The sequence below is a fragment of the Oncorhynchus gorbuscha genome, linkage group LG12 (genome assembly GCF_021184085.1).
Source record: "Oncorhynchus gorbuscha isolate QuinsamMale2020 ecotype Even-year linkage group LG12, OgorEven_v1.0, whole genome shotgun sequence".
NCBI lineage: Eukaryota > Metazoa > Chordata > Actinopteri > Salmoniformes > Salmonidae > Oncorhynchus > Oncorhynchus gorbuscha.
Window position 1 is genome coordinate 65,545,448 of NC_060184.1, and position 27,500 is coordinate 65,572,947.

The 27,500-nt window shown below is 46.5% G+C and overlaps 1 protein-coding gene across 1 annotated transcript in view; it reads left to right on the plus strand.

The window, feature by feature from the left end:
* zfhx4 (zinc finger homeobox 4) overlaps positions 1 to 27,040 on the plus strand; it is a 165,565-nt gene extending 138,525 nt beyond the window's left edge. Inside the window, 8 exon segments of the mRNA XM_046292642.1 lie at positions 1,682 to 1,771; positions 14,514 to 14,647; positions 15,456 to 15,662; positions 16,274 to 16,394; positions 16,646 to 18,723; positions 18,725 to 19,231; positions 19,233 to 22,062; positions 22,579 to 27,040. Of these exon segments, the coding sequence (XP_046148598.1) occupies positions 1,682 to 1,771; positions 14,514 to 14,647; positions 15,456 to 15,662; positions 16,274 to 16,394; positions 16,646 to 18,723; positions 18,725 to 19,231; positions 19,233 to 22,062; positions 22,579 to 24,185 (7,574 nt within the window). The 3' untranslated portion in view covers positions 24,186 to 27,040.
* Positions 27,041 to 27,500: the final 460 nt, after the last annotated feature.

Consider the following 27,500-nt stretch of genomic DNA (forward strand, 5'->3'; position numbering starts at 1 on the left):
ACACACACACACACACCTCTCCCCGTCTTTCTCCCTACCCCCTCTCGTTTTACCCTCCTCCTCCTCCTCCTCCACCTCCTCCACCTCCTCCCCCTCCTGCTCCTCCTCCTCCTCCTCCTCCTCCTCTATCTGTGTGAAGGAGGGATGAATTAGAATACGTCGCTGCACCAAAAAAAAAAAAAAAAGATTCTGCAGTCTATGTTTCCTGGGGTGACAGGACATATTTCATCCCACTGTCACAGACATATTAATAAAACATCAGAACCGGGGTGCAGCCGCAATCACACACACACACACACACACACACACACACACACACACACACACACACACACACACACACACACACACACACACACACACACACACACACACACACACACACACACACACACACACATCTCTCACACACACACACACACACACACACACACACACACACACACACACACACACACACACACACACACACACACACACACACACACACACACACACACACACACACACACACACACAACCATCATTTCACCTCTCAATCACTCAACAGCATCTGCCATGAAAATTTCATGCTGTATATAATTTCCACTTAATGTATTGCCGCTTAAAGCGTCGGCGCCTGGACGGGCTGTGTGTATGTGTGTGTGTACTGAATATGAAAGGGTTAATTATATCATGTTTCCGAGAGGGTTTTGGACCCATTTTGCACACACACACACATACACACACACACCACACAATGGCCAAAGTGATTGTATGCAAATGTGTACGTGACCCCTAAGGCACCTTTGGCTAGGTCTCTATGGTTATGATAATACATGCTTATTAAGGCAGAGAAAGATTGATGAGCACAGCGATTTACACACACACACACACACACACACACACACACACACACACACACACACACACACACACACACACACACACACACACACACACACACACACACACACACACACACACACACACACACACACACACACACACACACACACACACACACACACACACACACACACACACACACACACACACATACCATTTTCATTTTCTCTGACACCCACATTCATTGAATTTGTTACAGAGGGGGCCCCTTTAAAAATATATGAATTTGAACACTTTTTGGATGTGTTTGTATATGTATTTGTTTTTTAATGTATGTGTGTATTCAGCTGTGTGTTACAGTGTGTGTCTGTGGGTGTTAGTCCTGGTTGTCTGGCCTCTCTCAGTCTGCTGTAAATTCATTACAGAAAGAGAAAGGAATAAAAGCTAAAGTGGTTGCGGGATGAAAGAAAGAGAGAAAGAGAGAAAGAGAGAAAGAGAGAAAGAGAGAAAGAGAGGGAGAGAGAAAGAGAGAAAGAGAGAAAGAGAGGGAGAGAGAAAGAGAGAAAGAGAGAAAGAGAGAAAGAGAGAAAGAGAGAAAGAGAGGGAGAGAGAAAGAGAGAAAGAGAGAAAGAGAGAAAGAGAGGGAGAACTAGGGTTTGGTTAGAATAGGATTAGCGCTAGCTAGCATTAGCCATCCGGGCAGAGCTGAGCAGCCTAGTGAGCAACACATACACAGGTTACCAAAAAGTATGATTATGTGTTTTGTTCGAACTGAGGGTTACTTGGTGAGCTGTGTACAGAGTGAAGCAGTATGGGTAATGTATTCTTTTCTCTGTGTTTACTTTTCTCTCAGAAGATCCATGTGATGACGAAGCACCCCTTCCTCCCCGCTCTTCCTCCAGGCCTGGCCTCAATGACAGAGAGCTGGCTGACAGAGAACACAGTAAGAACACACACACCAACCCATACCTTCAACCCACCTGTGTGTGTAGCATGTGAAGGCTTCAGACTAGCCTTTCTAAGCACTCCATCAGAGAGAGAGAAAGAAAGAAAGAAAGAAAGAAAGATAAGGAGAGAGAGAGAGAGAGAGAGAGAGAGAGAGAGAGAGAGAGAGAGAGAGAGAGAGAGAGAGAGAGAGAGAGAGAGAGAGAGAGAGAGAGAGAGAACGACAGAAAGAGAGAAAGAGAGAAAGAGAGAGAGGGAGAGAGAGAGAACGACAGAAAGAGAGAGAGGGAGAGAGAGAGAACGACAGAAAGAGAGAGAGAGAGAAAGAGAGAGAGAGAACAGAAGAATACCAGAAACAGCTCAGAAGAATACCAGAAAGCAACCAGTAACCAAAATGTCCAAACCCTCTTAGATAACTTTCTGGATCCACATTGACTCACAGTAAAGCATCAATCTGGCAAAACATCAACTATATATACAGGAAAAGAAGCACAACTGAAACTGATTAAAAAAAAGAGGAATTAGCGATACAAAATGGTGACATATGGACAAACCATTTTAAAACACTCTACAACACCATTCAAATTGACACAAACGCAGAACAACCTCAAATTCATGAAGCTATAAAGGACAATCAAAATCCATTGGACTCCCCAATTACTGACCAGGAGCTCTATAAGAAACTTCAGGCCCTCAGATTTAAAAAAGCATGCATGATGGCATCCTAAATGAGATGCTCAAACTCACGAGTGTAAAATTCCAATTGGCTATATTAAAACTGTTTCAGTTTGATCCTGAGTGTAGGTTATTTCCCTGACATCTGGAATCAAGGACTCATAACCCCAATCTTTAAAAACGGAGACAAATTTGACCCTAACAATTACAGAGGCTATACGTGCAGCATTAAAATTGGCAAAAGAACAGAATTCTTTAACCAGGGGCGGGACCTTCGTCAGGGTTGCAATCTGAGCCCTGCACTCTTCAATATTTACATCAATGAATTGGCCACTATTCTAGAAAATTCCTCAGCCCCTGGTGTTAGTCTCCACAATTCAGAGACTAAATGCCTACTCTTCGCAGATGACCTATGCCTGCTGTCACCCATAGCACATGGCCTACAGCAGTGCCTGGACCTGCTAGAGCAGTCCTGGCAGACCTGGGCCCTGGACCTGCTAGAGCAGTACTGCCAGACCTGGGCCCTTGACCTACTAGAGCAGTACTGCCAGACCTGGGCCCTGGACCTGCTAGAGCAGTACTGCCAGACCTGGGCCCTGGACCTGCTAGAGCAGTACTGCCAGAACTGGGTCCTGGCAGTAAACCCCAAAAAGACTAAAATAATGATTTTCCAGAGAAGATCCAGATCTCAGGGAATTAGACCAAAGTTCTCAATTGGTACAAAATGTATAGAGTACTGCACACACTACAATTACTTAGGTTTAAAAATAAGCTCAACTGGACACCTTAATGATGTAGTGAAGGAACTTAAAGCCATTAAAAAAAATTGAAATATCTATTCAAATTTGGCTGAAACTAATTTAATATGTCATTGAACCAATTGCACTTTATGGCAGCGAGGTGTGGGGTCCACTTGCAAAACAAGATTTCACCAAATGGGACAAACACCCCATTGAAACCCTGCATGCAGAGTTCTGTAAGATTCTCCTACATGTTCAGAGGAAAACTACAAACAATGCATGCAGGGCAGAATTAGGCCAATATACACTAATAATAAAAAATTTAAAAAGAGCAATTAAGTTTTGGAAACATCTAAAATACAGTGACTCCATCTCATATCATTACCAAGCCATGTAATGCCAAGAGCTGAGCAAATAAAAAAGTCCCCTCATCCAGCTGGTCCTGGGGATGAGTTCACAAACCTGTTCTACTAACACACTGAAGCCTCAGTCCCCTCATCCAGCTTGTCCTGGGGCTGAGTTCACAAACCTGTTCTGCTAACACACTGAAGCCTCAGTCCCCTCATCCAGCTGATCCTGGGGCTGAGTTCACAAACCTGTTCTACTAACACACTGAAGCCTCAGTCCCCTCATCCAGCTGGTCCTGGGGCTGAGTTCACAAACCTGTTCTACTAACACACTGAAGCCTCAGTCCCCTCATCCAGCTTGTCCTGGGGCTGAGTTCACAAACCTGTTCTACTAACACACTGAAGCCTCAGTCCCCTCATCCAGCTTGTCCTGGGGCTGAGTTCACAAACCTGTTCTACTAACACACTGAAGCCTCAGTCCCCTCATCCAGCTTGTCCTGGGGCTGAGTTCACAAACCTGTTCTACTAACACACTGAAGCCTCAGTCCCCTCATCCAGCTTGTCCTGGGGCTGAGTTCACAAACCTGTTCTACTAACACACTGAAGCCTCAGTCCCCTCATCCAGCTTGTCCTGGGGCTGAGTTCACAAACCTGTTCTACTAACACACTGAAGCCTCAGTCCCCTCATCCAGCTTGTCCTGGGGCTGAGTTCACAAACCTGTTCTACTAACACACTGAAGCCTCAGTCCCCTCATCCAGCTTGTCCTGGGGCTGAGTTCACAAACCTGTTCTACTAACACACTGAAGCCTCAGTCCCCTCATCCAGCTTGTCCTGGGGCTGAGTTCACAAACCTGTTCTACTAACACACTGAAGCCTCAGTCCCCTCATCCAGCTTGTCCTGGGGCTGAGTTCACAAACCTGTTTTACTAACACACTGAAGCCTCGGGACCAGAACATCCAATCAATCAGAATAAAATAAATTACAACAGAGTCAAAATAAACTACATTGCTTATTGGGAAACAAACACAAGCACAAAGCAAAATGCAGTGCTATCTGGCCCTAAATCGACAGTACCCCATGGTTAACTATTTGACCATGGTTACTGATCAAAACCTTAGAAAAACCTTGACAAATTACAGGCTCAGTGAGTACAGCCTTGCCATTGAGAAGGGTAGACGCAGGAAAATCTGGCTCCCTGTAGAGGAAAGGCTGTGCACCACAGCAGAACCTGAGACAGAGCTGCATTTCCTGACTAAATGTCAAAAATCTTAAACAATTAGAGTGTGTAATTTCCCCTAATTTGAAACCCTTATTCAAGGTTTCAAATACCTCTCTGATGAGAATAGACTACCCATACAGTTGGGGGAGACACAGATAGCTGTGGGTTGGTAGCGCACTACATTGCTGCCTGCCATAAGATGAGGGACAGTGTTTGACAGACCAATCAACCTGCACATGTACTCTACTGTATGCTTATTGTTAGTGTTCAATGTATGGTCATTTTGGCCCTTGGTTATTGTTGTTACTGTTGTCCCATTGACCATTTTGATTCTTATTATTTTAACATTGTATCCAAAGTAAGCTTTGGCAATATGTACATTGTTACGTCATGCCAATAAAGCAAATTGAATTGAATTGAGAGAGCGAGAGAAAGAATGATAATGAGAGAGAGAATGAGAGATAGAAAGAGAGAAAGAGAAAGATAATGAGAGAGAGAGAGGGGGTGAGAGAGAGAGAGAGAGAGAGAGAGAGAGAGAGAAAGAAAGAAAGAAAGAAAGAAAGAAAGAAAGAAAGAAAGATAATGAGAGAGATGGGGAGAGAGAGCGAGAGGAGGGAGAGAGAGTGAGAGGAGGGAGAGAGAGTGAGTGAGAGAGAGAGGAGGGAGAGAGAGCGAGAGGAGGGAGAGAGAGTGAGAGGAGGGAGAGAGAGAGAGAGGAGGGAGAGAGAGGGAGAGGAGGGAGAGAGAGTGAGAGGAGGGAGAGAGAGAGCGAGAGGAGGGAGAGAGAGAGCGAGAGGAGGGAGAGAGAGAGAGAAGGGAGAGAGAGCGAGAGGAGGGAGAGAGAGCGAGAGGAGGGAGAGAGAGTGAGAGGAGGGAGAGAGAGAGCGAGAGGAGGGAGAGAGAGCGAGAGGAGGGAGAGAGAGTGAGTGAGAGAGGATAAATTAGAGAATATAACCATCCAGTGACTAGACCCCAGATTATTTTTTAATCAAATCAGTTGGCATGCTTGTAATTCATAAGCTCCTTGTATTAATCTTGCCTGTACTTGTGCCCTCTCCAATGACATATTCATTTTTCATAAGCGCAGGATTAGACAGCACGCATGTATGTGTTTTACTAATATCGCACCACATCCTTGTAACCCTTAAATTAGTTTTCTCCCTCTCTTTTTTTCTTTTGTTTTGTTCCATCCATCATTTGCCTGATAGACCCTGGCCAATGTATGTCCCCATCACAATGCTTTTTGCTCAATGGGAATTTAAAAGAGAAAAAAATGACACACACAAAATATATAATCTGCATCCATTTGTAATGTAAGAATGGTGGTGCATGATCAGAGAGGCGAGGCCTTGTGTTCTAATGGCTAACAAGAACATCCCCTGGAGCTAGCTAGCATCTGGTCTGGCTGTCCCCTTGCTTGGCTTGGCTACATTGAATTTATCCAAATATCCACTCACATCACATGGCCTGTTTATGGATGAGATGGAAATCCATGCCCAAGATGAATATTACATGGCCTCACTCTCTACCTTATTCTCCCTCCCTCCTGCATGCTATACCTCCATAATGTTGGGTTCGGTGGAGCAGAAGGAGAGCTGAGAGAGACAGCGAAGGCTATTCGTTTAGCTAGTCATCTATCTCTCAGCTCACACACACACCGAGCTCGTCAACTATCTCTCAGCTCACACACGCACCGAGCTCGTCATCTATCTCTCAGCTCACACACACACCGAGCTCGTCAACTATCTCTCAGCTCACACACACACCGAGCTCGTCATCTATCTCTCAGCTCACACACACACCGAGCTCGTCATCTATCTCTCAGCTCACACACACACACACCGAGCTCGTCATCTATCTCTCAGCTCACACACACACACACCGAGCTCGTCAACTATCTCTCAGCTCACACACACACCGAGCTCGTCATCTATCTCTCAGCTCACACTCACACACACCGAGCTCGTCATCTATCCCTCAGCTCACACTCACACACACCGAGCTCGTCATCTATCTCTCAGCTCACACACACACACACCGAGCTCGTCAACTATCTCTCAGCTCATACACACACCGAGCTCGTCATCTATCTCTCAGCTCACACTCACACACACCGAGCTCGTCATCTATCTCTCAGCTCACACTCACACACACCGAGCTCGTCATCTATCTCTCAGCTCACACACACACACACCGAGCTAGTCATCTATCTCTCAGCTCACACGCACATCGAGCTAGTCATCTTTCGCTCAGCTCTATGTCAGTGGCAGGGACTAAAGTCAATGCAGTTGTAAATGAGAATCGCAGTTGTCACAGTAGTAGTCGCAGTTGTGAATGAGAACTTGTTTTCAGCTGGCCTACCTGGTTAAATAAAGGTGAAAAAATACAAATCAAAATGCATTTACACCCCCGTATTACCAGCAGCATCATTACCAGCAGCATCATTACCAGCAGCATGGTGTGATTTGGTCTGGTCTGATTTGGTCTGGTCTGGTTTGGTTTGTCCTGGCCTGGTCTGGTTTGTCCTGGCCTGGTCTGGTTTGGTCTGGTTTGACCTGTCCTGTCCTGGTCTGGTTTGGCCTGTCCTGTCCTGGCCTGGTTTGTCCTGTCCTGGCCTGGTCTGGTCTGGTTTGGCCTGGTCTGGTTTGGCCTGTCCTGTCCTGTCCTGGTCTGGTTTGGCCTGGTCTGGTTTGGCCTGTCCTGGCCTGGTCTGGTCTGGTTTGGCCTGGTCTGGTTTGGCCTGTCCTGGTCTGGTTTGGCCTGTCCTGGCCTGGCCTGGTTTGGCCTGTCCTGGCCTGGTCTGGTCTGGTTTGGCCTGGTCTGGTTTGGCCTGGTCTGGTTTGGCCTGTCCTGTCCTGTCCTGGTCTGGTTTGGTCTGGTTTGTCCTGGCCTGGTCTGGTCTGGTTTGGCCTGGTCTGGTTTGGCCTGTCCTGGTCTGGTTTGGTCTGGTCTGGATTGGCCTGTCCTGGTCTGGTTTGGTCTGGTCTGGTCTGGTTTGGCCTGTCCTGTCCTGGCCTGGTCTGGTCTGGTTTGGTCTGGTCTGGTTTGGCCTGTCCTGTCCTGTCCTGGCCTGGTCTGGTCTGGTTTGGCCTGTCCTGGTCTGGTTTGGTCTGGTCTGGTTTGGCCTGTCCTGTCCTGTCCTGGTCTGGTTTGGTCTGGTCTGGTCTGGTTTGGCCTGTCCTGTCCTGGCCTGGCCTGGTCTGGTCTGGTTTGGCCTGTCCTGGTTTGGTCTGGTCTGTCCTGTCCTGGTCTGGTTTGGTCTGGTCTGTCCTGTCCTGTCCTGGTCTGGTTTGGTTTGGTCTGGTCTGGTCTGGCCTGTCCTGGCCTGGTTTGGTCTGGCCTGTCCTGGTTTGGTCTGGTTTGGCCTGGTCTGGTTCGGCCTGTCCTGGCCTGGTCAGGTCTGGTTTGGCCTGTCCTGGTCTGGCCTGGTCTGGTTTGGCCTGGTCTGGTCTAGTCTGGTTGCTTGTTGTTGTGCTCTGCTCTTGTTTTGCTCTTTTCCAGCTTAAAAAGTGAGATTTAGATTTAGTGCGTCCATCTCCATGCCCAATCTGCGATGAGGATAATTGTAAAACACACAGCAGTAGACTCCGGGGAGGCAGCTTAAACACAAACCAAGAGAGTACTGTTTGTTCTCCACATATCCAAGACCAAGATCTCTTAAACAAAGAGTCACAGATAAAGAGAGAGAGAGAGAGAGAGAGAGAGAGAGAGAGAGAGAGAGAGAGAGAGAGAGAGAGAGAGAGAGAGAGAGAGAGAGAGGAGAGAGGGAGAGGGAGAGGTAGAGAGAGAGAGATGGAGAAAAAGAGAGAGGGAGAGAGATGGAGAAAAAGAGAGAGGGAGAGAGATGGAGGGAGAGAGAGGGAGAGGGAGAGAGAGGGAGAGAGATGGAGGGAGAGATGAGAGAGAGAGATGGAGAAAAAGAGAGAGGGAGAGAGATGGAGAAAAAGAGAGAGGGAGAGAGATGGAGGGAGAGAGAGGGAGAGAGATGGAGAGGGAGAGAGATGGAGAGGGAGAGAGATGGAGGGAGAGATGAGAGAGAGAGAGATGGAGGGAGAGATGGAGAGGGAGAGATGAGAGAGAGAGAGATGGAGGGAGAGATGGAGAGGGAGAGATGAGAGAGGGAGAGATGAGAGAGAGAGATGAGAGAGATGAGAGATGAGAGAGATGGAGGGAGAGATGGAGAGGGAGAGATGAGAGAGAGAGATGAGAGATGAGAGCTTTTCCCTTGCTTCATTGACATTGTCTTATTTTAATCCAGTGTCATTTTAGATTAATTTTAATCCATGTTTCATTTTCCATGCAAATGTCCCTATGTGGATTAATTCCAGATTGCTTTGTGCAGTGTAGAGATGGAGCTTGTCAGTGGTATGGCTTAGGGGCCTCTCTTTATAAATATCTTACTAAACAAAGACCTTGCATGAAAATCAGCCTGTCAACTAAGGAAATTACTGACTCTACCTGCTTCAAATTAGCAAGGAAATTAGTCATTGTTTGTTTGGCCCAATGTTGTTGTATTCATTTCTCATAAAATTTGAATTTTACAGATGAGTGAAACGAAACGGAAAAAGTATGCAAACGAGATCAAATCTGGAATATTTTAGATGAACAAATTCCTATTTGCAAAACATGTTTGTTTGCACGGATGTGTCCCATACATTTAGCCAGATTTGAAATTAAGGTTGGTCAATCTCTGCCGTTCCTAGATGTTAGATTAAAATATATTAAACATATTAGCATATTTAATTATAAGCCTGCAGCTATTAGTTTTATTTTGATTTTAATCATTGCGTGGGTGTATGTCTTGGTCAATTTGTCAAATGTGACATCCGCTCCCTTCATATTTATCTCTCATTAAAAACAGGTCGAGGATGAGAACATTTACAAAGGCAACAAATAAAAATAGATTGCCTAAAAAAATGGCATTAATTAAAATATACTTCATTTGGTCATCAGTTCCCCTTGAAAACATCTAGGTGCCTCTGTCCGTGTGACTTAGTGTGCTGCTGTTTGCCTGGCTGTGCTGCTCTGTCCGTGTGACTTAGTGTGCTGCTGTTTGCCTGGCTGTGCTGCTCTGTCCGTGTGACTTAGTGTGCTGCTGTTTGCCTGGCTGTGCTGCTCTGTCCGTGTGACTTAGTGTGCTGCTGTTTGCCTGGCTGTGCTGCTCTGTCCGTGTGACTTAGTGTGCTGCTGTTTGCCTGGCTGTGCTGCTCTGTCCGTGTGACTTAGTGTGCTGCTGTTTGCCTGGCTGTGCTGCTCTGTCCGTGTGACTTAGTGTGCTGCTGTTTGCCTGGCTGTGGGAGTGTAGCATTCAAAGTGTGGCATTCTAATGTTATCAGGTGACTCTGAGGTCAGGATAATGCATAACCTTTGACCACTAGGCCTCTAAAACAACCCCTCTCTTTCCCTTTTCTCCCTCCTCTCTTTCTCTTTCTCTCTCTTCTCCACCCATCGCTCTCTCTCTTGCTCTCCCTCAATTCCTCTCCCCCCTCTCTATCTCTCTCCCTCCATTTTGCTCTCTCTACCTTCTCTCTCTCTCTCCCTCTCTCCCACCCTCCCTCTTTCTCTCTGTCCATTGTCAGGGTAAATTTACTGCCCTGTAACCTAAGCCCCTCTGCCAAATCTCAGGACTGCTAAATTGAATAGTAAATCCAACCTGCCTCTGACCAGCAGAGCTCTCTTAACAAAATCTTAGAAATATATATTATTTTACTGACTTGTACCCAATATTGTATTGCTCTATTTTAAATGTAATAGATTGTTTATGTTTAAAGATTAGATAATAATTGTATATTTCTAAAGAAAAAATGTGATAACACGTGAACCTCTAGTTTTTGTGAAAATGAAGTTTGCTGCGTTAGATTTACCGTAAAGGGCGCAAGCCGAAATAAGTATGTGAGAAAACCATTAGGAGCAATTCTATTGTCGGTATTGCTTTTGAGGAACAACTTAGGACAGAATTATCCTGGTGTTCAAGAGAGAACTGAATTGGACACACTGGTGTATGTGTTAGAGTGTGCATCTGTGTACGTCATGCACACATTCGTGTGTGCGTGTATATGTGTGTATACGTGGGACTGTGTATACACTTGGCGTCCTAACTACCATTGACAGTAGTAAATAAAGATGGGTGGGTAGCATGGTTGTTTTCTCTCCTGCAATGCAAACGGTCTGAACGTCATAAATCACTTTTTGATTTATCTAATCAGCCAAGGTCCTGCTGTAGCCAGCCATTTGTCATTGTAGGAGGAACCTTGTCAGGCCTGTTCTAGCCTTCGCCTCATCGCCCCAATGCCTCTCCGCCGTGCTGCACAGCATCAGGACACGCAGAGAGAGAGAGAGAGAGAGAGAGAGAGAGAGAGAGAGAGAGAGAGAGAGAGAGAGAGAGAGAGAGAGAGAGAGAGAGAGAGAGAGAGAGAGAGAGAGAGAGAGAGAGAGAGAGAGAGAGAGAGAGAGAGAGAGAGAGAGAAAATGGGAGAGCAAAAAAGGAGCATCATTAAGTGTGAGGCTCAGAAACAAAGGAGAATGAGACGTCTCTCTGTCTTTCTCTCTCTCTCTCTCTCTCTCTCTCTCTCTCTCTCTCTCTCTCTCTCTCTCTCTCTCTCTCTCTCTCTCTCTCCCCACATCATTTTATTTTCTTTATGACCATTCAGGGGCCAAGGAAGAAAAGGACAGTGTGTTAGATGGAGATAGGTAGCAGGGAATTAGACACCAGCTATCATGTACAGTCAAGTGCATAGATGTAGGGTACATAGTTTCCCTACTCAACTTGATCACATCATCTCGTGAAAGGCTCTGTGTCATTCCACTTACAATATGGATGAGAGGCATCTATAGTTTTGAATTCCACTGTGTGGGTCTTGAAATGGTCGCATGCATATGATGCATTTGCGGCGCTCGCCATTCAGCCCTGTGTAAAGTGGTGGAAGAGGGATTCCATTTTGTCCATGTTCAAGGTTGCGTGACAGTTTGTTTCTTCAGAGTGCCGCCTTGACTGTGAAGGAGCTATACGCCTTGATGAAAACAGCATGATGATTAAGAAGAGAAATCAGTAGGACACACACACACACACACACACACACACACACACACACACACACACACACACACACACACACACACACACACACACACACACACACACACACACACACACACACACACACACACACACACACACACACACACACACACACATGCTATACATTCACATTCAATATGATGACAATCAATGTCAGTGGAGGCTACACGTCTGTCTTCTCCTCGCCAGATTGGGAGTGTGTTTGCAACTACCTCTTGTCTAGCAATCTCCTCCTCTCTCCTCCTGGATGTAATTTAGTTGTAAATTGACTGGAAGATGGAGGGAGAAAATTGAAAGATGAAATTAGAAACGGTCATAATAAATGGAGGGAAGGAGAGAGTAGAGAAAAGGTCAGGTGATTGTGATGGGTGCGACGAGACCAGACCCAACTGGCCAATGAGCTGGTAGGGTTTACTGTCATGAGATGTATATGACATGGCTCTCTCTCTCTCTCTCTCTCTCTCTCTCTCTCTCTCTCTCTCTCTCTCTCTCTCTCTCTCTCTCTCTCTCTCTCACACACACACACACACACACACACACACACACACACACACACACACACACACACACACACACACACACACACACACACACACACACACACACACACACACACACACACACACACACACACACACACACACACAAGCATGCTCACATAACACACACACACACACAAGCATGCGCACATAAACACACACACACACACATACACACCAGCACTGCAGGGCCATCAAAGACCAGCGGAGGGTGAATAAAATACCTTCATATTCCAGACTGCAGAGAATTTCTCGGATGCTGTTGAAAATTCACATTGTGATTTCTTTTCTCTCCCTCTCTTTTTTTATTTTCTTCTTCCCCTCACTCTGTCACTTTTCTTGACAGGCCAATATTTCAGACTGCAGATATAGGGGGATTACATATAAAATAAGTGGAAGTCCGCTTCCTGCAGCAGAATTGAAATGCATGAACGAGTGGGAGGAATTGATATGCACCGAGCACAAATACAGGGCAGGGAATAATATGGAATACAAAATGTTGTTTTCTTCTCTACATGTATCAATGCTTTCCTTTTTTCCTTTTTGTATTTGTGCGACTACAGTGAAGGGTTGAGTTGCAATGAGACTCACAATATTGCCTTGAGTAACCAGACAAGGGAGAGGGAGAAGAGGGAGAGGAGGGGATAGAAAAAAAGAAAGAGAGAGAGAGAGATCGAGGGGGGAGGGAGAGGAGGAAATAAAGAGAGAGAGAGAGAGAGAGAGAGAGAGAGAGAGAGAGAGAGAGAGAGAGAGAGAGAGAGAGAGAGAGAGAGAGAGAGAGAGGGGAGGGAGGGAGGGAGGGGGAGAGGAGGAAATGGAGAGAGAGAGAGAGAGAGAGAGAGAGAGGGGGGAAGGAGGGAGAGGAGGAGATAGAAAAAGAGAGAGGGGGAGGGAGAGAGAGAGAGAGAGAGAGAGAGAGAGAGAGAGAGAGAGAGAGAGAGAGGAGGAGATAGACTGATAGAAAAAGAGAGAGGGGGAGAGAGAGAGAGAGAGAGAGAGAGAGAGAGAGAGAGAGAGAGAGAGAGAGAGGAGAGATAGACTGATAGAAAAAGAGAGAGGGGGAGAGAGAGAGAGAGAGAGAGAGAGAGAGAGAGAGAGAGGTGGGAGGGGAGGGGAGGAGATAGACTGATAGAAAAGAGAGAGGGGGAGAGAGAGAGAGAGAGAGAGGGGAGGAGATAGACAGAGAGAGAAAGAGAGAGAGGGGAGGAGATAGACAGAGAGAGAGAGAGAGAGAGAGGGGAGGAGATAGACAGAGAGGGAGAGAGAAGATAGACAGAGAGAGAAGCGTAGTGGGGTGCTACTGCTGTTTCTTTGTGTTGTGCAGAGAGAGTAAATTGCACTGGCAGAGTGTAGCTAAAAACACACACACACACACACACACACACACACACACACACACACACACACACACACACACACACACACACACACACACACACACACACACACACACACACACACACACACACACACACACACACACACACACACACACACACAGTTTGGCTGTATCTAAGGATGAGGTAATGAAAGATTTATCAGTGGGCAACAGCGTCTCTATATACAACCAGAGGCTGATCTCTTAGCATTGGGTTCTGCTGCAGTCACGTAAACCACCTCCCCACCTCCAGCCGTGACCAGGAAACGGCTTGAATATTTAGCGTGTGTGTGTGCAGATGCGTGTGTATGTGTACATGTTTGCCTGATTGTGTACGTGTGTGTGTTTGGAGGAAGAGGGGTGCTAGATGAATATGGCCTAATGAAGTGTATAATATTACCATAACATTTTGTGTATGTCTTGCTGTGATAATGAGGCTGGTTTGATTTTCTCTCCATTTCTCCATGTCCTCGGGGCAGAATGACTCAATGTATATGAATGATAATTAGGAGGGTGATACAATAGGTCGACACTTCGAGCCCCACAGCCAATGTCTGTCAAAAGATGAAAATCACGATGAAAATCACCACGTGTCCATCTGTTTTTTAATTTGATACACATGATTTGTGACAGACATTGATTAATTGACCATTTTTTTGCCTTCATCCATTGAGAACTAGGATTTTACTGGAACATCTTTTTTTTATAACAGAGATACAAAGCAATCAAATCATTTTCCTCTGTTGCTGTCTTGTGTTTTAGGAGTGAACTCTCTGCCTAAAGAGTCTCCTGGATCCAACGCTGTGGGAAAACGCTCCATGCTGCCAGAGAGACAGAATGACAGCCCGCCCAAAAGGCCCAAGTCTGCAGAGGGGAAGACCAGCGTTAGCGAGCAGGTATGCTAAGCTAGCTGCTAATACTCCATGATAAACCGTCAGGTAAAGCTATATTTAACCAGTTAGCCGGCATGCTAAGAGTAAATGTCTTAGAGAGTAGTGTGCTGTCAACAGAACTCAAAGGGTAAACCCCAAACTAATCCCTCACTGACAGAACACTTTAGCATCCATAGAACGTTCTCGCTCCTTTGTGTTCTTAAGTGGAATGCCTACCTGCCTGCACCAGGCAAGGCTAGGCCCTCTCCCGGTCCCTCTCTCTTTGCATGTCTTTAAATGATATGTGTTTTTAAATTAGATTATGAAGTATTAGCTTGTCTGGTGGAGGGCCCTGAGTGGAAGGAGGCCTGAGTCATTTCAGAAATGGATTACATTAAGGCAGGTGGCTGGGGGCGGCCATTTTAGGAGTACTCCCTGTAATGAGGGCTAGGCGGGAGACGGGGAGGCGACACACCTTTGTCAGCTCTAATCTCCTGATTAGAAATTCCCTCCAATCATGTTTCCCACTAATAAAATTGCACGAGTCGGGGGGGGCTTAAGTGCATTACATGGAAAGGCGCTTGATCTACATTTTGTGTGTAAAGGTAAAGTGGGACGAGAACAGGGGTGGGGGGGTGGTTACGATTTGTTTAGCTGAGGGGAAATTCAGTTCAATCTTTTAGCCCTAAGTGCATGAGACATCTTCGGAGCACTCTGTCGTCTAGGTTTCTCAGTACTGTTAAAAGTGACGTGTTTTTACCTGTTCACAATAGTTACTTGTTCTATTCTCCAGTATTTTCCCAGTAATAACCATGCTGTCTCTCTCTCCCAGCAGGTGCAGCAGTGCCCCTATTGTAACTACAGCAGTAAAGACGCCAACAGGATACAGCTCCACGTGGTGTCCCAGCATTCCATGCAGCAGCCAGTGATCAGCTGCCCACTGTGCCAAGACGTCCTGAGCAACAAGATCCACCTGCAGCTCCACCTCACACACCTGCACAGTGTGGCTCCAGACTGTGTTGAGAAACTGCTTATGACCGTATGTTTGATTCATAGATAACTTAAGAAAAAATGTGGAGGAAAAATCTAATTTGCTTCTAATGGCATTGCACGTACGGTACATTTTTCTCAAGGTCTAAAGGTTTTCTAGAGAGTTTTCTTTAATCACTTTTAAGATCTATAATGTTGAAATGGCAAATAGAAAAATGGCTTGGCTGTCCAGTGCTCCCTACAGTCCCATAACCAACTCTGGTCAGTGCTGTCACTGTGCAGTCCTAGAAAACATGTCTGATGCATTTATCCCACTCTCCCAAGAATACGGCATAAACTTGACAGTTAAGCAAATTCTTGAGAGGCTTGTTGAGAGGCTAGTTGAAAAGGGCACCTCCATAGCATGTTTTTTTTATATTTGCGGTGAACTTTTTGACTCAATATCTTAACCGCTGCACTATCATTATTGTTAATATCAGTTACAAATATTGTCAGCAGCACCTGCACCAATATTATAGTTATTAAATGATAGATGATCCGTTATTACATTACATTTTATATTTTGATGCTTTTTAATAACATTTTGTTATGATGCATGTTGCAATTATGGATGGTTATGATCAAGATGATGAAGTTGTTTTTGTTGTGTGACTTTGATAGGTGGCTGGGCCTGATGTGATGGTGCCCAATAACATGATGCATCCTTCTCCTGGACAAGACAACGCTCTGTCTCTGATGGATGCTTCATCTGTTCTCTCTGAGAAGTATCGAAAGCCCACAGGTAGGCAGAGCATGTTTACCCCTGCCGGTATTGAATGCACTGTTTTGAGGTTGTTTGGAAAGTGTCATTATTACACCATCTTGAGTTACAGTAAGTGTCCTTGGGTTGTAGAAGGGCCCTGCTACACAAATGAAACAAAATATTATTTATTTTCACCAGACAAGTTTTACATTTCCAGACATGATATTCAGTGCATTTGTACAATGTCTTTTGTTCATGAATTTAATTGGTTTTTCATTGTCCTTTCTCAGGGAACAGTTCCAAGGAGGAGTTGAACAGCACAGGCCAAGGCAAGAGTGAACGAGACCTCCATGGAGAGGAACTCAAACCCCCCAAGGATGGGTCTGAAGCCCCAGACTGGAAGAGGTCTGTTGTGGTCGGGCAGGATCGAAAGAGCCCTGACTCCCTCCAGGACCATCTGAACGACCTCCAGAGATGCCAGCAGCAACAGCAACAACTCTCGGTCTCCGACCGCCACGTCTACAAATACCGCTGCAACCATTGCAGCCTGGCCTTCAAGACCATGCAGAAGCTGCAGATACATTCCCAGTACCATGCCATCCGGGCGGCCACCATGTGCAGCCTCTGCCAACGGAGCTTCCGGACATTCTTGGCGCTCCGTAAGCACTTGGAGAACGGACATCCAGAGCTGAGCGAAGCCGAGGTCCAGCAGCTCTGCGGCAGCCTGCCGGTAAACGGAGATTTCCTCTCCGAGAGCGAGGCCAGGGCCTACGAGGAGGCCCAGCAGGCCTTCGAACAGGAAATGGAGAAAGACGACGAGCTGGATCTGGAAGAGAAGGCCAGCCCAACAGGAAGTGACAGTAGCTCGTTGCTAGATGACATGGGAGCCGAAACTAAGCGAACACTCCCCTTCAGGAAAGGCCCCAACTTCACCATGGAGAAGTTCCTGGACCCGTCCCGGCCATACAAGTGCACGGTGTGTAAGGAGTCCTTCACCCAGAAAAACATCCTCCTGGTCCACTACAACTCTGTCTCTCACCTGCACAAGCTGAAGAAGGTTCTCCAGGAGGCCTCCAGCCCGGTTCCTGCAGAGACCAACAACAATGTAGACAACAAACCATTCAAATGCAATATCTGCAATGTCGCCTACAGCCAAAGCTCAACCCTGGAGATCCACATGAGGTCTGTGCTGCATCAGACCAAAGCTAGAACTGCCAAAACAGAGACAAGCAGCAGCAGTAGCAGTGGAGGGAGTGGGAACACTAGTGGCATGGCTCCATCCAGCAGCCCAGCCCCAAACGTACAAGGCAACAACACTAACTCAGACACTGCTAGAAGCGTGACGCCGTCGGCTAACAAAGAAAACACTGTAGATGCCAAAGAAGCCAAAAACAGCAGCAACAACGCAAAGCAAACTACTGATCATGTCTCTGCACAGCAAAGCCATCAGAACGCTCAGTCCCAAGCTCAGCTACAGATGCAGCTCCAACATGAGCTCCAGCAGCAGGCTGCCTTTTTCCAGCCCCAGTTCCTTAACCCGGCTTTCTTCCCCCAGTTCGGCATGACCCCAGAGGCTCTGCTTCAGTTCCAGCAGCCACAGTTCCTGTTCCCCTTCTACATCCCAGGGGCAGAATTCAACCTGAGCCCAGAGCTGGCTCTTCACTCAGCCGCCGCTTTCGGAATGCCAGGATTGACTGGTTCTTTCCTGGAAGACCTGAAGCAGCAGATGCAGCAGCAACACCAGCTACAGCAGGCTCAGGCTCAGCAGCAGGCTCAACAGCAGGCTCAACAGCAGCAGCAACAGCAGCAACAAGCATCCCAGTTGCAGCTCCAGCAGCAGAAGAACCAGCAACTGCAGAGCCACAAGCCCAAAATGGAGCCCAATGCTGTGTCAGTGTCTGACATACAGATGTCCAGAGAGGCAGAAGAGCATCTGGAAAAACAGGAGAGCAAAACAAAGACGGAGAACGGAGGGGATGGAGTCAGTGAGGGAGGAAAGGACAACAAAGACAAAAAGTCCAAGTTTCCCGAGCCACTGATTCCTCCTCCACGTATCGTGTCAGGAGCCAGAGGAAATGCTGCCAAGGCCCTTCTGGAGAACTTTGGATTTGAGCTGGTCATCCAGTACAACGAGAACAGGCAGAAAAACCAGAAGAAAAACAAAGAAGGAGAACAACAACAACAACCGCAAAAAGTGGAGATCAATAACGACAAGCTGGAATGTGGGATATGTGGAAAGCTCTTCTCCAACATGCTCATTCTCAAAAGCCACCAAGAGCACATCCACGGACAGTTCTTCCCTTATGGAGAGCTGGAGAAGTTTGCCCAGCAGTACAGAGAGGCCTATGACAAGCTTTACCCCATTAACCCCCCCTTCTCCAGAGACGCCCCCACCTCCGCCTCCCCCTCCTCCTCCCCCACCAGCCCCAGTGACCACCCAGCAAGCTCCCTCCAACTCGATGAACAAGCCCCAGACCCAGGCCCCATCACCTGCCCCTCAACAGGCTACCCAGCCCCAGCCACAACCCCCACCTCCCCCTCCTCCACCACCCTCTGCACCCCCACAGGTTTCTCCCTCTTCCGTCCCACTAGATTTCTCCCTTTTCCCCCCTCTGATGATGCAGTCCATGCAGCACCAAGGTTTACACCCTCAACTCGCCTTGCAGCTGCCTACAATGGACTCCCTGTCCTCTGATCTCACTCAGCTCTGTCAGCAGCAGTTAGGCCTCGATCCAAACTTCCTGAGGCAGTCCCAGTTCAAACGCCCCCGAACCCGCATCACGGACGACCAGCTGAAGGTCCTCAGAGCGCACTTTGACATCAACAACTCGCCCAATGAGGAGCAGATTCAAGAGATGGCCGACAAGTCCGGCCTCCCCCCAGAAAGTCATCAAGCACTGGTTCCGTAACACCCTCTTCAAAGAGAGGCAACGAAGCAAAGATTCTCCTTATAACTTCAACATTCCACCTATTACCACATTGGAGGATATTAGGCTGGAGTCCCAGTATAGTACACTGGAGTACTACAGGACTGATGCCACTATGAACAAGAGGTCCTCCCGGACAAGGTTCACTGACTACCAACTGAGGGTCCTGCAGGACTTCTTTGACACAAACGCTTACCCGAAAGACGATGAGATTGAGCAGCTCTCCACTGTGCTTAACCTACCATCGAGGGTCATCGTTGTGTGGTTCCAAAACGCCCGCCAGAAGGCCCGGAAGAGCTACGAGAACCAGGCAGATGCTAAAGACAACGAGAAGAAAGAACTGACGAATGAGCGCTACATCCGCACCAGCAACATGCAGTACCAGTGCAAGAAATGCAGTGTGGTGTTCCCGCGAATCTTTGACCTGATCACCCACCAGAAGAAGACGTGCTACAAGGACGAGGATGAGGAAGGGAATGAGGACAACCAATCTGAAGAGTACATGGATATGGGAGAGCCAGGCCCAGCCAAGCACCCAGAGTCATCCAAGCATCATCATGTAACAGCCACTAGCTCAGGCTCCAGCTCCCCTCTGATGCCCTCCCCTCGCCCCAACCTGGGGAAGACCTCGCCCAAGCCTGAACCTCCCTCTGAGCCCAGACCTAAAGAGCCAGAACCTGCCCCTTCCCCAGTTATGATGAAGTCTCTACCAGAGCCCAGACCCTCCAAGGCCTCCACCCCTCAGCCACCCCCTCAGAAGACCTCCCAGCCCCAGATGTCCAGACCCCACTCCCAGCCTCAGTCAGCCGCCGTCCCCTCCAGCCCCCTCTCCCTCGCCCTCTCCTCCCTCACTAACAGCCTCCCTCCCCAGATGCTCCAATACCAGTGTGACCAGTGCAAGATAGCCTTCCCAAGTGTTGAGCTATGGCAGGAGCACCAGCATATGCATTTCTTGGCTGCCCAGAACCAGTTCCTCCATTCCCAGTTCTTGGAAAGGCCCATGGACATGCCCTATATGATCTTTGACCCCAATAATCCTCTGATGACTAGCCAGCTGCTATCGGGAGGACTCCAGATGCCAATTCAAAGCGGCTCTGGTTTGTCCTCAGGTCCCGGCTCTGGCTCCATGAAGAGAAAACTAGACGAGAAAGAGGATGGATCTAATGAAAAAGATAACGGAAACATGACTGAAGAACAGCACAGAGACAAACGTCTCAGAACTACCATCACCCCAGAACAACTAGAGATCCTCTACGACAAATACTTGCTGGACTCAAATCCCACAAGGAAGATGCTGGATCACATCGCCCGTGAGGTCGGCCTGAAGAAGAGAGTGGTGCAGGTGTGGTTTCAGAACACACGAGCCCGAGAGAGAAAGGGACAGTTCAGAGCTCTGGGGCCCTCCCAGTCACACAAGAAATGCCCTTTTTGCCGGGCGCTGTTCAAGGCCAAGTCAGCTTTGGACAGCCATATCCGCTCTAGACACTGGCATGAAGCCAAACAGGCAGGGTTTAGTCTGCCCAATAGCCCACTGATGAACCAAGACGATGGAGGTGAGAGCCCACACAAGTACAACTTCTTTGAGTATCCACAGCTACCCACCAAGACTGAGCCGAATGAGTATGAGCTGCCCGCAGCCTCCTCAACGCCAGTCAAACCATCTGAGGCACCGTTAAAAAACTTATTGAGCCCTTCATCCTTAAAAGCAGAAAACTGTGATGAATCTGAAGGGCTTAACATTAATTCTGCAGAGGCCTCATCCTACGACATCAACAACAAAATGGACTTTGACGAAACCTCGTCCATCAACACGGCCATAAGTGACGCCACCACCGGAGACGAGGGCAACAACGAGGTAGAGAACCTCACGGCCAACGGAGGGGACAAGCTGGGATGCGACAGCAAGAGCAACCAGGCCCAGAGCTCAGACGGGGGTGGCGACGACCGCTTCCCGTTCAGCATGGTGAGCCCCTCCCTTAGCTACTCGGGCAAGGACGGAGACTCCTGCTCCTACTCCTACTCCTACTACAGCTCCAGAGATGACGACATGGACGACAACAACGACCAGAGCGAGACCTCCAGCCTGACCGACCCCAGCTCCCCAAGCCCCTTCGGAAGTGGAAACCCCTTCAGGTCTGGGAAGGGCAGTGGCAGTGGTGGGGAGAGACCAGGCCACAAGCGCTTCAGGACTCAGATGAGCAACCTTCAGCTGAAAGTCCTCAAAGCTTGCTTTAGCGACTACCGCACACCAACCATGCATGAGTGTGAGATGCTGGGCAGCGAGATTGGCCTCCCAAAGCGTGTGATTCAGGTGTGGTTCCAGAATGCCCGCGCCAAGGAAAAGAAGTTCAAAATCAACATCGGAAAGCCATTCATGATCAGTCAAGGCGGGCCGGATGGGCCCCGGCCGGAGTGTACTTTGTGTGGTGTGAAGTACACTGCCCGGATGTCCATCCGTGACCACATCTTCTCCAAACAGCACATTGCTAAAGTGCAGGAGACTTTGGGCAACCAGGTGGACAGAGAGAAGGACTATCTAACGCCCACCACGGTCCGTCAGCTGATGGCTCAGCAGGAGATGGATCGTCTGAAAAAGGCTGGGAGCGACGGGTTCAGCAGCCTGGCCGCCCAGCAGCTTCAGACTGCAGTGGACCAGAACAATGCACTTCACGGCCTCAGCCTGCCCTCAGGCTACCCCGGGATCTCTGGACTTCCGCCGGTACTACTTCCTGGGGTCAACGGGCCGTCCTCACTTCCTGTTTACCCACCCAACACACCTGGTGAGTTAGTATGACGAACATAGAACACACAGAGAATAGTAGCTTTATTATGAACATTTATTGTCCATACTTTATATGCACAAAAGACTTTCTCTACTCTACTTTCTCTGCTCATTCCATTACAGTGTTGTTGTTGGTGGGTATAGAGATATTTTGACCAAACGTTGGAGATTGTGTAAATGACACATTAATGCATGCATGATCTCAACGTTCAGTGTGGAACTGCTAAGTAAAATAATAGTTTAAAGCAAATGCATTTTTATCATTGGTTTTATTTGTGGTGTTTATTTCCCCTTCTCTCCTTTGATGTGGGTTTGGTATATTTATAATATCCTCATGTTGGTATCTCATAAGGCGCATGTGACAGTTTTGATCCATAACAAAATCTTTAAAAAATAAAATAAAGTAAATCATAACTGCAAACATTTCCATAATGTCATACTGAACACTATTTCAATAGTAATGTTAGGGTGAATATAAATATATTTCAATATAATTTATACCACTGTATTTCAGCTTTAGCGTCTCCCGGTGCTGGTATGCTTGGGTTCCCCACCCCAGCCACCCCCTCTCCTGCCATGTCTCTCAGCTCTACCCCAACCAAGACTCTTCTGCAGACTCCTCCACCTCCTCCTCCTCCTCCTCCACCTCCTCCTGTTTCCTCCATTCCTCTGACTTCAACCAACCACATTGAGCAGCACAGAAAATACCAAGAGAGAGACAGCAACAACAGCAGCAGCAAGAAATCAGTAGAGAAACCGCACCACCATAAGAAGGCAAAGGAAAGAGAAGCGGAGAATGGCGGCCGTCCACAGACCCCCAACGTCAGCCACAACAAGAAGAGGGAAAAGCAGTCTCCAGCCATGGGCAAACCAGGAAGTGAGGGCCATCTGGATGCCGCTCAACTACAGGCTCTTCAGAACGCCCTGGCCGGCGCCACAGACCCAAGCTCCTTCCTGGGAGGCCAGTTCCTGCCTTACTTCCTCCCGGGCTTCGCCAACAGCTTTTCGCCCCAGCTTCTTGGAGGAATGCAGGCGGGGGGATACTTCCCTCCGTTCGGCGGGATGGAGAACCTATTCCCATACGGACCTGCTGCCATCCCGCAGGCCGCCATGGCGGGGATGAATCCCACTGCCCTCCTGCAGCAGTATCAGCAGTACCAGCAGTCTCTCCAGGACTCCCTGCAGAAGCAGCAACAGCAGCAGCAGCTTGAGCAACAACATCAGCATCATAAACAGCAGCAGCAGAAGCAGAAGCCAATCCCTGTGAAGGTGTCTTCACCATGTGTGCAGAGCAACTCCAACTCCTTCAAACCAAAAGAATCTATGGATGACACCAACAACAACAAAGGCTCTTTGACAGAAAGCACAAAAGTAGAATCGCCAACAGAAACCAAAAGTACCACAGACTTTCCTGACGCTTTCATTGTTCCATCTGTCAAGCACGAGTTCATATGCAGGAAGTGCCATAAGGTGTTCAGCGATGAGGGCTCCGCACTGCATCACCAGAAGTCATTCTGCTACTTCGGAAACCCCTTTCCAGACCCGCAGGAGACAGTTCTTAGACAGGCAGTGAGCAAGTACACGTGCATCGCCTGTAATGTGGTGGTCAACGGGAATGAAGCACTTGGCCAACACCTCCAGTCGAGCTTGCACAAAGAGAAAACAATCAAACAAGCAATGAGAAATGCCAAAGAGCATGCTAGATTATTACCTCACTCTGTCTGCACACCTACTCCTGTCAACACCACATCTACCTCGCAGTCTGCAGCTCCTCCTTCTAATAACACCTTTCCCCATCTCTCTCGCTTATCCATCAAGTCCTGGCCAAATATCCTTTTCCAGGCCACCGCCCGGAAAGCTGCTTCTTCCTCCTCCTCCCCGTCTGCTTCTCCTCTTCCTCTTCCTCCCCTTTCCTTGCCTCTAATGGTTACCTCAACGTCCTGCAGCAGCGTCTCAGGGGTTCCCACCTCCCTACCCAACAAGAATTGTTCAGATGAGTCTGACAACGAGCTAAGCCAGAAGCTGGATGACTTAGATAAGGTGTTGGAGGCCAAGGCTAAGTCGACCTCCGGCTTAGACGCAGGCTTCAGCAGTATCAGAATGGATATGTTCAGTGTGTAGGAGGTGAAAAACAGGATCCCTTGCTTTAAAAAAAATAAAATACAAAAATAAGACTTTTAAACTGCAGTTCCAAAGTTTCTCTAACCCAAAAAATTACAGTACCAAATGATTGACTCAGGATTGTTTTTCCCATATTGATATGCTGGCAAGATATTGATAGATTTTTGTTATGGACAGAACTGTTGCAGATGCTTGACTGAGCTTATATTGTATACAAAAACACGGAGTAGGAAAAGATCTCTCAGGCTCCCCCGTGGAGCTTGTTTCAAGCCAAAAACTCATGATAGCAAATTGCACCTCAGCTGGATTGTTTTCCAAATGCTAGCATGTACTGTATGGGATGACGATCCAGAAAACCCTCAAAGAGAATCTCTCTTAGTCTAGATAGGTGTAATTCAGTAGCTTTAAATTCTCAGGTCAGAACATAACATTTCTCATTTGTTAAAGCAGCAACGAGCCTCTTGGCTTTTAACCAAAACATGTCAAGCTTTATCGGACGCATTTCCTTGATGTGTGTAGAGTACCAAGAGAGACAATATTACTGTTACAATGGACAGCGTGCATATCCTTTTAGTTTCCACCCTACAAAGACAGTATGGTTTTGCCACTGAGGGAGTTTTAGAATGGTGAGGTATATGTGTATGATTCCCCTGTGTTTTCCAGTTTGTATTACAACAAACTGTGTCTATATCCAACCCTCTTTTTCTCTTGTAGAATATACTCATCTGTGCCAACTCTTACCTTCTCTCATGTATCTCTGCTCACCCCCTTTTCTGAAGAGGTAATAACTCTAGTTTTATACACTCTTGAGGATGAATTATGTGAATAAGACATGTTTCCTTTGTGAATTGCTGTACTGTTATGGTACCTGCTTGTGTCTGGACTATAGTGCACTTACTTTGTTTTGGTTTGTTTTTTATTAGTCATATTATTTTGGTAGACCCATGTGTTAATTTAATAGATTTTTTTCCGTTGGTATGTTTGTTTGTTTTAATTATTATTTTGTGTTTATTGCAGCAGCATTTTGGTCCACATGTGTTAGAGGATTGACGCCTAACATCCCAGTAACCTATTTAACAATTGGTGCGTCCATAAAAGTAGTACTGTATACTTGAAACTGTTAAAGTATAAGTCGGTCAAAATGTTGTTCTTTTTTAACAAAAGGTATGAATATTTGCATAAGCAAATATGCTGCTTTAAAAAGGGGGACTACCGCATGTATTTGATATAATGAAACGTTTTCCCCAGTGCTTGTAGGACTGATAACAGTGTTAAACCTATACACTGCCATTAAGTGCATAGCTCTTCGTCCTCGCATACATTTTCCGGACACTTCAGTTGATAAATCATGCAAAGTCAACAATAATTCTTCAGTTTATCTTACACGTTTATGCGTTACGAAGTATTACCTTATAACAAAATGTTGCTGCTACTGTGTAATGTTATTTTTGCTCGCCATAAATTCTCCAACAGACTGAATACTGACCCATGGATCGCTTTGCTTTGCTGTTTTCATTCTATGTTCATTTTGTTTCGGTCTTCTTTTATTTGCAGTGGAACTTAAAGAATGTGAAAGCTGTCAAAGGGTGTTACATTTTGACGAATCACTTTCTAGTTTGGTAAGATAAGCCAATGTGATTCATTCCAAAGTAACAAGAGGCTATTTGTATGAAAGGAAAAGGCTTGTGAACAAAGAGAGCTAAGCTGTTGTACATATTCGTAGTTGGCTGTGCATGGTACACATTTATTAATATGAAGAAATGCAAAACTGTATTGCTTTTGGTATTTCCTATTCTGAGATGAACAAGTAGCATGTAATGCAACTGTTTGACAGGTTAAAATCAAATCATGCTTAGTTATTGTTTCAAACGATGAAATCCAGTAACATTTCCTCTTGCGTTTTATTATAGTACAGGTGTTTTTGTTTTTCCGTTCAAAGTTTAAATGCAAAATGTCTGCGTTTTTTATTCTCTTTTTTTTGTGTGAAACTTTTTAAATGTTCTGATTTGGATTTTTAGTATTTTAACATTTACTTTGATCCTGAAGACACTTTTACGATTGTGTTTCATAAGAGACGTCCTGGCCTCCGTATAGGTGCAATCCTGCCATTGTACAAACACCAACGACTGTCCTGATCCCAAAAGCTTTCCCAACCTGGCTTCTTGCCTTTCCCCTCAATGTGGCTAAAGCATTGCCAGACTGAACTGTCAGCTAGCATCACGTGCTAAGATGTTAGCAGCAAACACAATGCTTCCCACACTAAAGGACTGGTAAAAGCTAACAAACCAACAACCAAAAGGATGGTACGATAACACATAACGAACTGTACATAAATGTTGCAACTGCACAGCAGCCAAAAAGAAAGAAAGAATAAAAAAAAAAACTGTTTCAAACGGATGGATTGTGTCACGCTAAAGAGAGGACAGCCTTCAAAAGGTTGATATTGGGATTGTTTTTTTCTGGGTGTCAAAAGGGAATTTCACGGAGCAGTCATATCCTACACAATATGTATTCTAAGTCCTGGTTACATAGGAAATGCATCCTGAGGGTTTACTAAGAAGAAGCCCCTATGGCTAAAACTTTAAATAAACTAAACCAAAAATGTTATTGATGTTTTATATATAGAGAGTAGTCTCATTAGTTTTTGTTACTGTAATGTTTGAGGTCTCAACTGTACCGTTACACCGGTAATAACATGGTTTTGAAACTTTTATTTTTTATTTTTGTCACAGACCTGTTGTCATAGTTGAAATGACGTTTATTGTAGATGGTATTTGAACAACTTCTGGAAATAGTTCATCAAGTATGTTTGTTGCTCATTGTTGTGATACATTAAAAACTGTATCTGCAAACCAGTTTTGTGTCTGTCATCAAAATGATGTTGATTTGTTTCGTATCATTGTTTTGAATCAGCTTTACTCACACCATATAAACCTGATCAGAAAGCCATTGTATCATAAATGGCATACATCATACAGCTATTTCATGTGTATTGATTTGGAATACAGTTTCCTTTCTAGTTGTACAGAATAATTGAATGGGGTGTATTTATTTCTACATATTAGCAGATAATTCATTTCACTATGGATGTGCTGACAGTATTGTCAACATCTTATAAGGTAGCAACTTTGCTTACATTTGACCTTTTGGTCATTTGGGCACATTGCTGCACTACTATGTAGATTCAGCTCAAAACTACTGCCATTTTTCCCCCCACAAATGGAGAGAAATCAAAACCTGTTTTAGTCACATTTTTACTTCCCTGCTTCTGCAAGAGCTGGCATTCCTTTGAGCAGGAGTGTACTGGCAGTTGGT